Genomic DNA, 18,007 nt, shown 5'->3' with positions numbered 1-18,007 from the left:
CCCAGCTGGCGTGTGTGGGAGTGCATAGGCTAATCTGAATTCCCTAGATAAGCCTCCACAACTCAAGCGGCAGAGCTGGGAATCAAACCCGGTTCCTCCAGATCAGAGTGCACCTTCTCTTAGCCACTACACCACCGCTGCTCTGTTTTCAGATAAGTAATGAGTTCTAACATAGGTGGTGGCAGATCATTGCCAAAAGAAAGTTCCTGGTGAGCACTGATCAGGGAGTTCAAGTGGAAGGTTATGGTCTGTTTGGAAATAGAAGGAATGAAGTGAAAGGACATCAGCTGTCAAGATCAGCTTGTTCCTGGTTGGCACAGTTGTTTTTTGTTTAGCAGGCTTGGACCTATTTGGGTGTTCATTTTTAAAAATACGAAAAGAACAAATGAATGCTTAGGTGAGCTCTAGTTCAGCTAGCTAACAAGGTAGTAAAGTAATCAAACCATGTACATTTTAGAGAAATTGTCAGCCTAACAATGGTAGAAAAAGGTTATATATAATATATAATTCACCTACTACAAATGCATTATGTTTTACAAAGACAGTATGAGGATAAAAATGATGCTGTTAGCATTTAGGAGCTTTTAAATGTGAGAACTGATCAATAAATAGATTCAAGAACCACTTGTGTATAATTTGTTTGTGCTTCAGCGTAGCTGTCCCAGGCTTACAAAAATCTTAGAATGCTTTTAGCAATGTCTAATTTTAATGTAAGAATAAATATCTGTTCAATTCTGGATAATCTTACAGGGTTCTATATAGGTAAAATCATTCTGTTGTACAATTAGTGCAAGCGTGTATGCTAGATATCATTTCTGCACTTTAATATCATTTGTGAAATGTGACCATTTTTCACTTCTCCCCATATCTTCTGTATGCATTAAGTGTGTGCATTTTCAGTTACTTTTCAACCCATTTATTACAGGCTCTTCCATCTACTATTTCCTTGCATGCAATCACATTTATGAAGTACTATGATAGTGATTGACCAGCATACCAGCTTTCCTCTCCTATGAGTTCTGACTGGCACTTTGTATTTAAAGCTGCAGTTTCTTTGTGTAGTGTCTCTTCCAGATTCTATGTCTTCAGAGACGTTATAGCTATTTAAGCAGCTGTTTCATAGCAAAGTCAATCTGTTTTATAAGGCAAAAATGGTTGTTTGCTGTCAAAGTGCAGGATTTTTTTCCGTAGCGGAAATGTTGATCACCTTTATCAGGTGATCTTAGGAGTTAATGAAAAGTATAGAGTTCTGTTTTGCTTCATTGACCAATAATAAAAGTGTAAGGGGTTATATGATGTTAGCTCAAGAATATGATGCACAGGATTCCTGCTATCCTAGTCATATATAAATCCTAGTCATATAAATATAACTCCTTCTGTACAAAGGGACATAAATTCCGGTGCAACAAACATATCTCACTTAACATACCTCTGAAGATGCCAGCCATAGATATGGGCAAAACTTTAGGAGCAAAAACTACCAGACCATGACCACACAGCCCAGAAAACCCACAACAACCAAAACATACATTTGTAACTACAGTTGTCAGAGAAGTTGTGAGAAATAGGATTGTGTGGATACAGCTGAATTCCCTTTAATTCAAAATGAATTAAACATAGCACTATTTATGCAGGGAAGGCACAACACTTCATGATTTTCACTCTGGGAAAATTAAGGTAGCCTTTGAAATAGTTGCTTTGTACCTGAACCTGGCTAACAACATAATGATTGCAAATTTTCCAGACAACATAGAAGACAGTACAGATGAAGATGCTCCACTGAACAGCCCTGGGACTGAAGGAAGGTGAGAGCTCAGTGTAAACTGTAGCCCTTGACTGCTTGCAAAATAACTCTTCTCCAGTGTTGGTATAAATTAATCTCAGGCCATTTCTGCCCGGCCAGAGCAGTGGGGCTGCAAGCCTCAGGGCCGTTCACACAAACGGCCCCGCTGGCTGCGCAGCTGGCGGAGCAGGCTCCGCACGGCCATGCAGCCCCCCAAACGCGTCCTTACTTCCTCCTGGCCTCCGTCACTCTGTGGAGGCCAGGGGACACGCCCCCATGTCCAGAGTGATGAGTGCAGGGACGGAGGCCAGGAGGAGGTAAGGAGGCATTTGGGGCCAGCGCAGGGAAAACACCATCTTCCACCTGCTGCCATTCACACGACAGCGGGTGGAAGATACCGCTTTTGAAAAACCTCGCTGCCCAAGTGAAGTGGCATTTTTGCGCCGCTTGGATGGCACGAGCACGGGGCTGATGTGACGCAGCAGCGCCTGCTGTGCAAACAGCGCCCCAGGGGCAGTGTTTTTACCATCCCTAGGGTACTGTTATTGGGCTGTGCGGAAACAGTCTCAGAATGGGTCAAAGAAAGGCAAAGTTTGTAATGTCCTAAAACAGTGATGGCGAACCTTTTCAAGACCGAGTGCCCAAACTGCAACCCAGAACTCACTTATTTATCACAAAGTGCCAACACGGCAATTTAACCTAAATGCTGAGGTTTTAGTTTAGAAAAAAATGGTTGGCTCCGAGGCGTGCATTACTCGGGAGTAAGCTTGGTGGTAGTTGGTGGCTTTGCTTTGAAGCAACCACGCAATGCTTTGACCTGGTGAATCACAACCCTAGGAGGCTTTACTCAGAAGCAAGCCCCATTGCCAGCAACCGAGCTTACTCCCAGGTAAAGGATTGCGCTTTAGTTCTTGCCATGAAAATCAGTGGGGTTTAACAGCGCTTAACAGGGTTACCTACACTGCTTCCCCAAAATTAGGTCTGAAGTTTAATGCTAATAATTTCCCTGAAATAATTACACTATTATCGCACTGGGGGCCTGGCGGTGGGAGGGGTGCGGGGGGAGAAGGAAGTAAAACTTTCACTTTCTGAAACCCAATAACCCCACCACCACCACCAAATAGAAGTAAAAAGGCAGTCAAGGAAGGCAATCCTAAGCAAGAAGGTTGTGTGAGGGGTGGGATCACTTCAGGAAAGCTAATTTTCTGGAGCAGCCATCTGATCTGGGGTTTTCCTTCACATGTCATCACAGCACTTGACTTCCCAGAAAAATGCAACAGGAACAGAAAAATAAAAGCATGGAGAATATTTTGAAATGGACCTCTCTGTCCCACATTTGCCTTGGTCAGAATGGCCCTAATTCTGACAAGGGGGGTGGGGAAGGGATGCTCAGGGCAGTAAGGGATGCTCCTCTCCTTTTCCTGCCAGTTGGTCGGGGCCTGGTTTAGCTCAGTTCTTTATCGGTGTGAAATGCCTTTTGTCTTTTGTACTTTTGCTTTGATCCTGAGGGAACAGGATTGGCTTCGTGAGCTTAGGGACCTTGCAAGATCTCTCCTCCCCGCCCTGGGCACCCAGGCACTAAAAGACCCATCACTCTCTCTCCCAGAGGAGGGGGGCCCTTAACAAACAGTTCACTCCAATCGGGGCAAGCGCCTGAATCCCACCACTGCGCCTGCCCTGCCCTCCTCCCAATGGAAGCCCCTCACCCGGACTGCTGCTTTTTAATCCTACCCCCAAAGTTTTAGTTTGGTTCCAAAAGTTCCACACCAAGAAAAGCGTGCCAGCCTCTGGTCTCCCAAGCTTTGTGAGGGAGGAGGGGTACTTGTGGGGCAGTAGATGGTACTTATAGTAAATCTGGTCGACTCAAGAGGACCTCCCTGAAGCTCAGTCCCAGCTGGCAGATCGCCTTGTGCACGGCCAACCTGTGCAGCGTGACTCCTAAGCGTGACTGCTGGCAACCGCTTCTGGCTGGGGGAGGGGGGAAGGGGGAGGGGGAAATGATGGCATGAGTCCCCACAAAGACGGCTCTGAGTGCCGCCTTGGGCACCCGTGCCATAGGTTCGCCATCATGGTCCTAAAAGTTTTTCATTTCTATACTTGGCTCTACCATTTGCCTGTTAACTTCATTTGTATTCAGAATGACCATGTGTGGGTTGGGATGCCTAACTTCAGTTGGATCTTCCAGTTATCCATGGGGCAGTGAGAAAATCTATTTAAAGAGCTATTTGGGTTCAGTTCCTAGGCCAATCTAGCTTTGTGGTTGACCACTTCCTCTTTGAAAGGTTTCTGTTACTAAACTTTACTAGTGCCAGTCACATACATGACATACATGACAGTACCAAGCAATGACTTGCAGCGTAAACTGTCCTGTTACCCTTTGACAATTCAAGAGTATTGGTTTGGAGACAGTTGCAGATCTCTGAGTGAGTGAACAATGGCCTCACTTGTTCAATTTTCATTTCCAGTTCTTTGTCTTCTGACCTCATGAAGCTTTGTGGAGAAGCCAAACCTAAAAACAAGGTACATTGTAATACACTTGCTCTTTGATTTTCAGTTGGAAATGTCTAAACATCATATATCTGATTGTGAACTTGGCCCTGGTTCAGGCAGAAAAGCCCAGAGAACAGAGCCAGGTACATAAGACATTTTTCTGCAGACGTGGGGGAACTCCCAGGGTTTGCAGAAATAATCCCAAAATAAATGGTAAAAATTAAATGATGTTTTAGAGAAGAAATGTTCACCAGAGCCGTGTGAGTGGAATAGGGGGAGAAAGAAAAGTGGGTGGATGGGAGAACAAGCAAAATCCTTTTCTGCGTGCGCCCCCCCCCCCAGTTACTTCAAGCTGGAAGGGCAGATGGGGAAGACGAGTGGGAGCCACTGTTGCCCCCTACCACTGGTGCTACAGACAGGTGGGTGAGGGGAAGGGAGGGGGAAAAGGAGCCACGACTGTCACCACTTGAGTGAAGATGATGATGCTGTTGGCAGACAGGGAGAAGTATTGTTGTAGGTGGCTGGCTGGGTGGGTGGCTGGCTAGTGGTGAGGGAAGGATGGAATCTTCCCCTCCCTCCCAATTCTTGGGGGTTTTCTGCTTGTTTAAGCCTGGTACTATTTCTGTGATGAATGGTCATCATTCAATCCATTTCCCCCCTGTTCTCTTTTAATCAGTTTTATGGTATTACAGTTGTGTGAGACAGTTGTGTTCAAACAAAGGAGGGGAACATCTGAAATTGAGGTTAAGAAGTCTGTTTTGTAGTTAGGATCTCTGGGAGAGGTTAGACGGGCCTCTCCAGAAGTCATCCATGAAGCTGCACAGGGGCAGAATGGGGCTGACCCAATTTTTGCAGTTGAGCAGTGCAGATGTGAATGTTAATTGCTCACTTGAATTGGCTTTGAGAACCGACTATGGCACCTTTATCTGCAGACAGATATAGATTTTTTGGGTTGCAGTCCTATGAATCCTGGATGAAAACCCCACAGAATAAAATGGGACTTATTTCTAGGATTTCTCCCTTTGTCAGATTGAATAATACAACTCCTTGCTCTATGGGTCTACATCTGAAGCAGGCGCTGAAAAGCATGTTTCCTTATGTAAAATGATTTACATGAATATTTACATAAATAAAAAGTGCATTAGTTGTTCAGATTGAGAAATAATTTGAAATATTCCCTCTCCCTGACTGAATAAATGGCTTTCAGTTGTATGCAATAGTTTTTTCCCCTTGTTTCAATTTCTTCAGGCACGCCGTAGAACCACAACCCAGATGGAACTGCTTTATGCTGATAGCAATGACTTCTCCTCTGACACCAGCACAGGGGACACAGCTTTGGCTGGCTCTCTTGCATCCATGGCAGAAGCTCAGGAAAGTGGAATGACTACTGATATGCAAGAGTCTAGGGATAGAGAGGTTGCTCCTTCTCCATCAAGCTTGCCTTCTAAGATTGGCGGCATGTAAGTTTGGCACAGTGCGCTAACTTCTCCGTGGCTTCCTAAAAATGCATGTTGCTAACTTCTGGTAGCCTTTTAAAGCTTAACAAAAAGGATGGTGGACATCAGGAAAATCCCCCTACTACTGAACAACCCTCGCAGGGAAGGCTAAATTTATATTACAGTTTAATTTTTGTATAGGGACTTTAAAATGGATTGTTTTTAATAAACTGCTGTTTATAGAATACAAATCCCCATTTTGGCAAAACTATACAAAAGAAGAATACTTATGTCCATATAAAATAGACTAGATTAAAATATTTAATAATGAGGATGTCAAATTTAATAGTTAACTGTAGTATCTTAAATGCTTTGTGAGTATGGGGTTTATGCAAGTTCCCTTCAAGTTGAAATGTCTTCAAGGATTTGTGGGGTTTTGGAGGTTCTATGGATGTCACTCTGTTTCATTTCAGGTGTTTGAAAGGTATAAATAGTACCTCCAGAAAACATTATGCTTACCTTTAGCCATGTCATATTCCTCAAAAGAAATGACTTTTGATAGTATTTAATCAAAATTCCTAATGTAAATGGACTTCTTCTAACATCTACTTAGATTTCTGCAGGAGTATTCACATGTGATACATCTGACCTTACCAGCAGTGTTAAGCCATCCACTGTCGCACTGCTTCTTTTTTTGCACTTAACCCCTCATATGTGCAATGTTCTTGGCAAATGCATGCAAACTGTTGATTCTAAACGATAAGCACTGCACAGAAGACATAGTTTTTTTAGATTTCACTTACAGTAAAACTATTACTTTGTTTTACAGCAGCACAGAATAAATTATATCAGTTGCAGTAATTTATGCATGTTGCTTGTGGCGAAAAAGAACCATAGAGTATCCCAGGCTGGCATTGTTAATGGTCTTGGCTTTGCTGGCTTGGCCAGTACTCTCTAAAGGAATGCTTAGGCAGCATGTGATAATGAGCATAAGCTGTGAACCTTGCTTATCTTGGCACTGATTATGCAATATGGTTTTTGGAGCTTCAAGTCTTAAAATAATCACGTGGAATTCAGGATTCAGGTAATTTTAAGTCTGCAATTTTTAAACTGTTAATAAATGTAATAGTAAATGAAACAACATGGGGATACCTATATTTTGGAAGTTTGTGCATGGATTCAAGTTTATTTTGCTAGATTGAAAGCATTGTTTTATTTTTTTTTGTAGCTGCTTTCTTCACCTAGGAAAAAACTAAACGTTCTATAAGTAATAACTGAACATTGTAGGTGAATGCGTTCTTTTGGTGGTCAAGTCGGGTTGCCAATTTGAAATGTCCTTAATACTGTGTATCTGAGGGCCAAAGTCGGTCTATTACACGCATGCCCACGGAGGGAGGGAGCGAGCGAGCAAGCTAGCAAGCAAGCAAGCAAGCAGCTGGGAGGCTGTAAGATTGATGAAGGAACAGATAGTAGTGAATGGCAATCTGCTTAACCGTTTCTCATCTATTTGTTTTTCTCCTTCAAGTCACCTTTCCCCAAAGCCCCATAGAAGATATGACTGCCCTTATCTTTCCCCCTAGAGATGGAAAGTAGCTTGGCAAAGACTATTTATGAGGTGTTTTCATATTCTGGAGATATTTTCTTGTTTAGTGTACCCTGCCTCAGGGCAGATAGTATTCCTTTAGATTCTGGGGAAGAACAGAGGAGGCAGAATATAAGCACTACATGTATAATGATGAACTGTGTATGTGGATATTATGTAAGAATATTTGCTAGATGAGTAAGGGCTAAAAAAACCTCTGCTATATGTAAGACTGAAAATAAGATTTATCATTTAATGGAAAATAGATGTATTTAAATTTTCAGACAATCAGCTGTGCTTGGATATATGTAATATGAGCATAATAATACTAGTGTTCACTTACAGGTACTTTGTATGTCATGCTGAGACACAGGGTGTATCGCCCACAGGAACAGGGGAGACAAATGTCCTTGGGCACAATGGAGGAGTAAAATTGCTGCCTCTCCCCTGCGCCAATCCGGTGCCCGTTGGAGCTGCCTCCTTTCCTCCCCAGGCCCTCGGGGCCCCCAAGGACCTGGGGTGGGAAGGAGGCAGCATAGACGGGCACTGCACCCCTGTCTGTAGGTGCTTCCCTTATGCCATGGCCCTGTCTGTAGGCACCTCCCCTGTGTTGGGGGCAGAGCACAGGGGCAGGCGGAGGTGCTGCCAGCCCTGCTCCCCCTCAACCCGCTGCTGCTGCTCTTGGCAGCCACCAGTGAATCCAGGGCAGTGCACAGCCATGGCGGTGGGAGGGGTGCGAGAGAGAGTCCCCTCCAATCTCTTCTTCCCAACTGGGTCCTCTTCTGTGGATGTATTGGGGCCACGCTGCTGCGGCAGGAGGGCCAGCCACTGCCCGCCTGGCTCCCTGGACTAGCTGGGTTGTCCTCCTTCCCAGCTGGGCTATGGTGGTCCCGGCATGCCACAAAAGAGGACCCGGCCAGGAAGGAGGAGAGCCTCCCTGGCCTCACAGGGCTCTCCTCCTTCCCAGCTGTGTCCTTTCCTGCACCATGGGACCGCATGTGCCAAAGAGCCAGGACGAGGCAGGGGGCCGCCCTGCTGAGCGGGCATGCCCCACACTCTGCCCTGGCCCACGCCAGCATCACAGGGAGGCCATATTCCACTGAGCTGCAGTAAGTGGGGCACAGGGGTGGGGTGCTGGGAAGGGGGGAGCGGGGAGGCATGGGGTGCTGGTCATGCCCCAGGCGCCATTTTGGGCTGATACGCCCCTGCTGAGACATGTGTATGAACTGTTTTGTGTACTTATTTCTTTGCAGAGTTTCCATATATAGTAGTATTGTTGCCCTAACAAATCTGTACTTATCTGTGCTTATAATGATAGTTCTGTGCTTATAATGATAGTTCTCTTTAACTGTTAGAATATGCCTGAACAGCAGTCTTGGCCCCCACTAATGGGAACTAGAAACCTTCCAAGGCAGAGAACTGATCCCTGACAGTTGACATGTAGAAGTAGTTTATGTTTTAGAAAAGTTTTCAGGTGTGGGGTGGGGGGGAGTATTCTCTTCTGTTTGCCTTAATTGAAGAAGACAAAGAAGAGTTGGTTTTTATACTCCAGTTTTCTCAACTGTAAGGAATCTCAGAGTGGCTTACAAATTCTGCTCCTTCTCCTCCCCACAACAGACACTTTGTAAGGTAGGTGGAGCTGAGAGTGTTCTGAGAGAACTGTGACTAGGCCAAGTTCTGGTCTAGCTACAAATGAATCCAGTTTTTGAAAACAACGCACTGTATGAAGAGTATTTTACAAATATCACAGCTCCACCCAAAAAATTCAGAAAGCTTTTTGTTTTTGATGTGCCCTTATTGTGAATGTTTGATGGATTAGTACATATTTGCAAACACTGTGAAAATTGTGAGTGTGACCTGGGAAAGCTACAGCCATTTTTAGCTTCTGGCATATATCCCCTGTCAGCCTGAATTGAAAAATACATCCTTATTTTATTATTTCATTTCATTTGTGTTCTTCCCTTAGGGGCTCGGGGCAACTTCCAACACAGTGCATGTACCATAAACTGATGGACAGGATCCAAAAATCTACTCCATCTACCCAGACCATGATAAAGTCTTATAAATTAATTTATTTATTTTTTATTTTATTTATTATTTCAATTTTTATACCGCCCCGTCCTCGAGGGGCTCTGGGCGGTGACATTAAGACATTAAAATCCCAGGACCATCAATCCAGTTACCCTAAATCAGTGATGGCGAACCTTTTTGAGACCGAGTGCCCAAATTGCAATCCCAAACCCACTTATTTATCACAAAGTGCCAACACGGCAATTTAATCTGAATACTGAGGTTTTCGTTTAGAAAAAACGGTTGGCTCCGAGGCATGCATTACTTGGGAGTAAGCTTGGTGATAAGTTGGTGGCTTTACTTCCAAGTAAACATGCGATTCTGCCTTGAATTGAGATGTGACTCAGAGGACACTCAGAAGCAGGCCCCATTGCCAGCAACTGAGCTTACTGCCAGGTAAAGGATCGCACTTGAATTCTTCGCATGAAAATTAGTGGGGTTTAACAGGGTTACCTACACTGCTTCCCCAAAACTAGGTCTTCGGTTTAATGCTAATAATTGAGCCCAGCGGCAAAGGCCAGCCTATATGGTGGGGGTGGGTGGGGGTGACTCTTTTGCGTGTGCCCAAAGAGAGGGCTCTGAGTGCCACCTCTGGCACCCATGCCATAGGTTTGCCACCACTGTCCTAAATAATTGAGCCAGGCGAGACATAGCAGATGCGATGCTGGCTGCAAAGTATTTTTTGTGGTTTCTATCATCATCTCTTAGGCATTCATAAGTGTTCTTTAAGAAGTTCATACCACCTTGTCACGAGGTCTCCGCCAAACAGTCTGTATGGACATTGAAGTACCCCATATCCTGGGGAAATCCAAGGCCCAGCTAATAACCACCTCCAGCAACCCTGGCAGGGTATCAGCTGGTGCATTAGCCAAACTCTCATCAGTATCTTATGCCTGGCCTACATACTTAGCACTTGGAATCTCTGGGGTATGGAATGCTTGGAAGGAGAAGGCCTTGTGTACCAGCAGTACCACCCCCCAACCCTTTGTCCAGTACTGGTGGACTGGGAAACCTGGGAGTGGGCAGTCCTTTCAAGGCAAACATTTCACCATCCCTCACCCAGATTTTGGTCATGCATACCTGGTTCACTTTATGCCCTGCAAAATAATCCTGCAGGGTCATGGTCTTATTATTAACTAATGTTACACAGCATCCATGTTGCAGGATGGGATGGTGATTAGAAGAGGATCCAATCTGCCCATCTCTCAGACCTCTCCCCTTAATATTTCTCCTGCTACCATACCTCCCACATCCCCCAATAACTGAGATCCCCAGCCCTTTTTTGGCCTCATTCATAGAACACATATCTTCTCCTACCCCAGCAAGCTATCAGCCCTAGTGTTGCAATTAGACAGAAATCATGATACATGCCTACCCTCAACCCTCACATTAACTAATAGCAGAGAATCACAGACAGCTAAAGTAGATACATGGAAACTTGCAGTATTCTTGATGCATGACACTGTAGTTGTATGTTACTCTTGTCTCTTTGTGATAGATGCTGATATGTTCAAGTATACCACAATCAGCATTCTGGGCTGGCTCATATCTGCATTATTTATCACTCGATGACTTACAACAAGTCATTGTAATAACACTTTAAAGGCATTTTTCCAGTAGACTCACTTTACACATTCAGACGCAGCTCTGATTTGCAGATGTGGTATATATAATGCCTCCATTGAAATGTTTAGTTTATCAGTTGATATCAAACAGTGTGTAGTGGCATCAAGTAAAGAATATTCATTTCCTGTCCACTGAGGAATTGTAACTTTGGTCATAATTTTGGAACAGATCTCTAGATTTGAAACAGATGACATTCTGGGGAAATCAGTGTTTGATCCTTCCAGAATTTAAAAAAGGCTTATATAAATTGCATAGTCTTGATGTGGGTCAGGGCTTTTCTTAGCAAGGACGTAGGTAAGGGGGGGGTTCTCGGGTTCAAACCCCCCATTCATGTCCGAAGCTCCGCCCACCCGTTTGTGGGTTTTAAAAACATTTTTAGTGTTTTTCAGTTTTTGGCCTGCAGGGGGCGCATTGTTTAGGCTAGCAGCACCAAACTTTCAGGGATTGTTTGGGGGAATCTCCTAATGATATCACCCAGGTTTGGTGAGGTTTGGTTCAGGGGGTCCAAAGTTATGGACTTCCAAAAGGGGTGCCCCATCCCCCATTGTTTCCAATGGGAGCTAATAGAAGATGGGGGCTACACCTTTGAGGGTCCATAACTTTGGACCCCCTGAACCGAACTTCACCAAACCTGGGTGGTATCATTAGGAGAGTCTCCTAAAGGTACCCTAAATGTTTGATGCTGCTAGCTTAACAATTGCACCCATGACAGCAGGCACTCCCCAAATTTCCCCAGATTCTCCTTTTAAATCCACCCCCTTCGGCATGGATTTAAAAGGAGAATCTGAGGTCCTCAGTTTAGAAGAAGAAGAAGAGTTTGGATTTATATCCTCCCTTTCTCTCCTGTAGGAGACTCAAAGGAGCTTACAATCTCCTTGACATTCCTCCCTCACAACAAACACCCTGTGAGGTGGGTGGGGCTGAGAGAGCTCCGAAAAACTGTGACTAGCCCAGCTGGCATGTGTGGAAGTGCACAGGCTAATCTGAATTCCCCAGATAAGCCTCCACAGCTCAATTGGCAGAGCAGGGAATCAAACCCGGTTCCTCCAGATTGGAATGCACCTGCTCTTAACCACTACGGCACATTGAAAGTGATGCTGTTTCAGGGTGGGGGATAATCCACCCCAAAACAGCATCACTTTCAATGTTGTTTAACTGGGGATCCCAGATTCTCCCTTTAAGGTGGATTTAAAAGGAGAATTTGGGCTCTCTAGTTTAAACACCATTGAAAGTGATGCTGTTTGGGGATGGATTCCAGCATCACAGCTGCTGCCCAGGGGAGGGAGGAGCACAAAACTCAGATTTTGCACCAGGCTCCATTTTCCCTCTGTGCCTCTGCCCAGAGGGGAGGGCAGAATGAACTGCCAGCTGCCGGCTGGGAGCCCAGCTGGTGGGGGGGCAGGGGAGGGCAAGGTGGGGGAGTCTGCCGTCCCTGGCCTTGGAGAGCTGCTTTTATAAGCACTAGGCCAGGGGCGGGGTTTGGGGAGGCGTGGACATGCCCTAGGGGCAGGTGGGGGTGTGGCCCCACCCCCGAACCCCCCCATAAAAAATCTATACCTATGTCCCTGGTTCTTAGGGTGGGGATAAAAGTGGATTGTGACTTTACAACTGAAGATGTTTAAACAGATGCTGTAAGGCTGTCTGGCTCTTCTACTACAGACCAACATAGCTGCCTTCTTAAACTTATCTTCTTATTGCTTTAGGTTGAGACAGTCATCTCTGACAGATAAGAAAATACCGGAACCCTCACCTTTATCAAAGAGAAAGACCTTTGAGAAATCTTCCGACAAACCAAAGTCAAAAGAGCAAAAGCTGTAAGATCTTTTAAGTAATTCTGTGTGCTACAAGGACTGAATATTTTTATCCATTTACTCATTGAACTAATGATCCAGTTGATCATTAGCCTTAATGTAGATTCCTCTTAATGGTAGATTGTTTTAATTCCTGTTTTTAATGTCACTCCCAATGGTTGATTTTTAAAATAAACCTCAGTGGCTTATTTTTAAAATTGGCAATGGCTTATTTTTAAAATAAGCCTCAATATTTTGGAAAGATCAAATCGTGAGTGTTTCTAATCTGGAACTTGCCTTTATTTTAAGTGCATTGACTTTTCCTATATCTTGCTTAGATTATAGTAGTAATTAAAAATATGCTTGTGCTGCCATCTTGTGGCCAGTAATATTTTCCTCCATTGTGTTCTTAGGGAAGCATGCAGCTGCATTTCTTGATTTAATCAAGCAGGCTTCATTGAGTTTGTTCTGAGGCATATTTTCATTTTAACCTCTCTAACAATTCATTTTACCTTTATAAAATTTGTGTTTTTTTAAAAAGAAGAGGCTTTTAATGCTCCATTTTTTTCTTGTAGCTCAGATTCTGGAACTTCAGAAGCTAGCCTATCACCTCCTTGTTCCCCACCAAGCCGGCCCCGTAATGAACTGAATGTTTTTAGTCGTCTTACTGTTTCTCAGGGAAACACATCAGTTCAGCAGGATAAGTAAGTTGCAAAGGAGAAAGACCCAGATTCCCAAAGCATGAATATGCATAAACTTCACAGGGGCCTGATGCACATCCACAGTCATAAATTCTCTGGCCCTCTCATTTCAGTGAAAGAAATTATGATTGCTCTTTCTATTTTGATTGCTGCCGTCTGCAAAATGATTTTTGAAACACACAGTATTGCCCTGAGTTCCATGCAAACACTGGCACTTTGTTTTCTTCCTGCTGCTGTTTTCTGTGATCTATAAGATAGGATCTGGCTGTTGCTTAAGGTGAGCGGGCTACTCAAGGGTTGCTGTGTTGCCAAGCAGCCTGAAATGCCGAAATCAATTACCGCCAGGGGTGTCATGTACACAGATGTGTGCTTACAAGTATTTGATGCTATGATGTGGACACACCCAACACATTAATATATTTAGAGGAAAAACCTCAATTTGACTATAGCTTCATTAAGGATGGAGTTGATCCAGAATCTTCATTGCAAGGCTGCTAATCTACAAATACTACCAAACAGTGCTTTAACTTCCTGCTTTCAATTGTAGCATTGTAGGCTGATCTGCTCTTCTTTCCTGTTACTGTTCTTTCTGCTGTCTTGATTCTAACAGATCCCCCTGCAATCTGCAGTCGGTATATAAAATCCTAACAGTTGCTTGCAAGCCTCCCAGTACTTTAAATCGGTGCTTGTAATTATTCATGTTAGCTTTTTAAAACAGCATTGGTAGTTCTAATGTTCATTCATTACACTAACTTAAATATAAAGTGGTTGATATTTTATGGGGCTTTGGTGACTGCAATCAAATCAAACTCGGACTGCTCAGTATGTTTGATTTGCTATACAAATGAAGGATGCAGTAGCCTTTTAGCAGTATGCCTAATTAATCATTGTTTTAAAAGATGTCAGATTTTAAAATGATGGCAAAGCATTAAAACCATTTGTAGTGTCTGGAGGTTAACTCTTTTTTTTTTGCTTTAGGCTAGATAATTTGGGATTCCAAAGCAGATGCTAGAGGGTTGTTTTTATTCCCCTTCCTTCATAACGCAAATGAAAATTAACCCAAGACCAAGCATGCAGACAGCAGCCATTTGATCTTACTTCTGTGATTTCAGTGGCACATAACTGGCACAGGAAGCTCTAAATCTGCCGAAAGCAGATTTTTGATGGGGGAAAACATAATGTTTTATTAGGGGTTTTTCTTCTTCTAAATTTACTAAACCATAAGGAGGTACTTGCTTCCTTACGTGAGCTACTGCTGCTGTTAGTTCTTTCTAAATGGAATCTTTACCCTGCTGATACCTGTATTCTTTTTCCTCACAATCTCACCCTGGGTCATTGTAGGTCTGATGAAAGTGACTCCTCTCTGTCGGAGGTACACAGGTATTCTCTCTTCCTCCTTTCCATCTTCTGGACTCATAGTGATGTTCGTTAATACCCTTCCTGTACTTTTTTTCTGTTCACTAACTTTTTTTCCCTGCATGGCTTTTTAAATGTAGTAAGCCTAATAAATTCATATATTCTTTGCATCTTCTGTATATCTTTTAAAAAATCAACAACCAGCTTCTTGCCAGAAGTTTAAGCTATTTGTATTTAGAATTTTTTTTAATTTGTCCAGCATGAATACTTTTTAATGGGCAACACTTTTCTGGTTCTGTTTTATTTTGTGTTCTTTTTTAATTAAACACATCTAGTTGTTGTTTTGTAATTTTAAAATCCTTACCAAACATTTGTATTAGAGCTGACTGGTTGATATGGCTTCTTCCCACTTCAGTTTTGTTGAAATATCTTAAAAGTTCTATTTGAAATGTGCGACAAAAATCAGTGTTTTCTTCTGGGCTGTTTGTTTACTGTAGAATAGAATAACTGTTCTGAGAACAGAACTGAGTGACTTCAGAGGCTAGCAAATTCATATAATTTTACTACAATTTTTCATTTACATCTATTCAGTTTTGCATTTTTGGTGCAGGGGCTGCAGGTGAACTCACCTGTCTGCAACAGCTGCCCTGAAGTAGTAAGCCCATCTGTACCTTTTCTCAGGGTGGATAAATCCACTTATCCTGGGACAAATGGAACAACCCACTTGTACATTTGAATTCCCTAATTGTGGCAAGTGTTACCTTAATTTGCTTGACTGACTCACCTCCAGCAGTTATTGGCATTTTGGGGAGATGGGCTTCCCTCCCTCCCGCCCCCCCACACACACACTTATTCTAAATCAGTTCACCAATCTATACCTTCCAAAAGATTGTCCTGTCTCAGGATTTTATTTCATGTTCTCTTTGCTCTGTCTTCATTGCTGATAGTAATATCCTGCTGAGTGCAACCAGTCTACCCCTTCACCATTCTTTCAGCCAGTGTCTCTGCAAGCATGTATCATATCTGAAATAGAAATAGGTAGTCCAATGAATCTAAATTGAAGCTCCTAAGTAAAGCAATACAATTTCTAATTAATATTTTGAATGGGGCCATACTTTTCTTGTCTGCCATTTCAGATTTAGAAAACCTAAACGTTCTCCACTCTATATGTCTGTTGGTTCACCCCCTTTGCTGTGTCATGGATGCATGACACACAACAAAATCTTCCACAATAACATGTACATTGTGGAGGCATCCTTGTTATAATGTTGCTCCAGCGGCTTCATGAATCTTTATACTGAAAAGTGGGATATAGATATTTTATGTGTGTCTCTATAAAACCATGAAAGTCCTCCTTTAGCAGAATTTATTGTTCTGGAGTCTGAGGAGATAAGATGAGGTAAAAATGTTTTAAATAATAATAAACATTATTTAGTACATTGTTATTCTCCCTTTTCTCCGAGGAGCTCATTGCAGCAAACCATCCTCCTTTCTTCCATTTTCTATTAATTGCAAACATCAGAAAAATTAAGCTTATGGAAAGGGACTGGCCCAGGGTCACCCAGTGAACTTTTATGGCAGAAGCGAGATTTGAATGTGGATCTCCCAGATCCTAGTCTGACCCTAATTACTACACCATCCTAGCTCTCTTTTCCTGTTGATGGAAACTAATGTGGATAGTGGCATATGAATCTCTTTCTGCAGGGAATTCCTTGCCATGATAGGCCCTGCTCCAAACCCTGGAAAACTTTGCCTGTGCAAAGGATAGCAGCTGTGGCAGAGGTTTATCAGGAGATCTTAAGGAACGGAAAAGCATACTGGAGAAGATGCTGTTTTAGATACTGATTTTCACCGATATGATTCTTCAGAGGATACTGAACGGATATAGTTGCTGTATGAGGACTTCACCCATTCATAAATTAATTTGCAAGTTTATTAAACACAACGTTTAAACCATTTTTGTGTGGATTGTGGCCTACAATGCCCTCATATTGCTCTTAATTTGTTTCCTAGCCTTTTGATGGTTTCTCTGAGATCTTACACATTTTTGTTACGAAATATATAAAACTTTATTTTGTATGAATGAGAGGGTGTTGTTGTTGTTTTTAATTTATTGCCATTCCCTTTCATTCCAATTCTATTGAATATGTTTGCCATAGCCTTCTATACTCATTTCATATGCAGTTTATGCTCTCTGGTTATCAAATCAGTAATAAAGAACAGCAGCTTTTAACATGGATAGATCCTGATGGAACTGTAATGTTATATTGTTCCACTATTTGTTAACCTCCTGTGGATTCAGAACTCAAATGTTACTTTCTCATTTATATCTGAGACATTGACTCAGTCTGATGAAAATTGCCATATAAGTAACTTCCAGCCCAATCCAGACTGCGGAGGTGGCTGGGGATGGCACTGCTGCCATGCCACCCCACTGCCTCCAGAGGGCTTTCTGAAGGAGTGGGGAGGGAGAAAACTGAACAAACTCTCCCTACAAACAAGGCTTTGCCAGCTCCATGGTATGACCCCCTCTAGATTGGTTTGACCCCCTCTAGATTGGGTTGCCCAAATCCTTATTTCAGATTTGAAATGAAATTCGGACTACCAATAAGTGGGACGCCGTGCCAGTATAGGATAGGGTGGGAGAGGAAAAGTCTCTAATCCCTACTTATTCTTGTGGTTGTGAGTACAGAATCAAGGCACAATAATACCAACCCCACAGCCCTTTCACTGTGAATCCTGTGTTTATTCTTAGCCTTAAGAAGGTTTTTTGGGAAAAAAATAAAATAAAATAACCATTAATATTTTAATAGGCTATCCTGTTTCTTAGTTTAGCGAGAGCTTTAATTCATCATGACCTAATCCAGAAAGGAAGAAATCATCAATCACTGCCAATATAAATATATCAATTTATCTTTCCTTACTGGAACTCATTAAAGGTTATTTCAAAGTATTAAATTCCATATTTGGAATTTGTTCAATCTGTTTCAGTAATAAACATCATTTGCAAGGATTAGAAAAATTAATGAATTCATATATTTTATCACAGCCCATGAGCATGAGGTTTTTTGGGGGGCGGGGTTAGCTATGTTAGAGTAGAAGAGCAAGATTCAAGTTCAGTAGCACCTTAAGGATCTACAAGATTTTCCAGGGTATGAGCTTTCAAGAGTCCT

At 42.8% G+C, this 18,007-nt stretch overlaps 1 protein-coding gene across 14 annotated transcripts in view; it reads left to right on the top strand.

Moving 5' to 3' along the window:
* The window catches only part of KIF21A (kinesin family member 21A), a 124,252-nt gene that overhangs the window by 89,771 nt on the left and 16,474 nt on the right, over nt 1–18,007 (top strand). For 6 of the 14 annotated variants that reach the window (XM_048501040.1, XM_048501042.1, XM_048501041.1 and 3 more), the window contains 6 exons: nt 1,745–1,805; nt 4,249–4,303; nt 5,522–5,733; nt 12,691–12,801; nt 13,353–13,481; nt 14,820–14,858. In XM_048501040.1, the coding sequence (XP_048356997.1) occupies nt 1,745–1,805; nt 4,249–4,303; nt 5,522–5,733; nt 12,691–12,801; nt 13,353–13,481; nt 14,820–14,858 (607 nt within the window). The remainder of the gene's footprint in view (nt 1–1,744; nt 1,806–4,248; nt 4,304–5,521; nt 5,734–12,690; nt 12,802–13,352; nt 13,482–14,819; nt 14,859–18,007) is intronic. The other 8 variants (XM_048501045.1, XM_048501047.1, XM_048501049.1 and 5 more) reach the window with 3 other exon arrangements.

This window comes from Sphaerodactylus townsendi, linkage group LG06, assembly GCF_021028975.2.
Source record: "Sphaerodactylus townsendi isolate TG3544 linkage group LG06, MPM_Stown_v2.3, whole genome shotgun sequence".
NCBI lineage: Eukaryota > Metazoa > Chordata > Lepidosauria > Squamata > Sphaerodactylidae > Sphaerodactylus > Sphaerodactylus townsendi.
The sequence above is the reverse complement of the archived record's forward strand: the minus strand, read 5'-3'. Positions and strand labels throughout refer to the sequence as shown.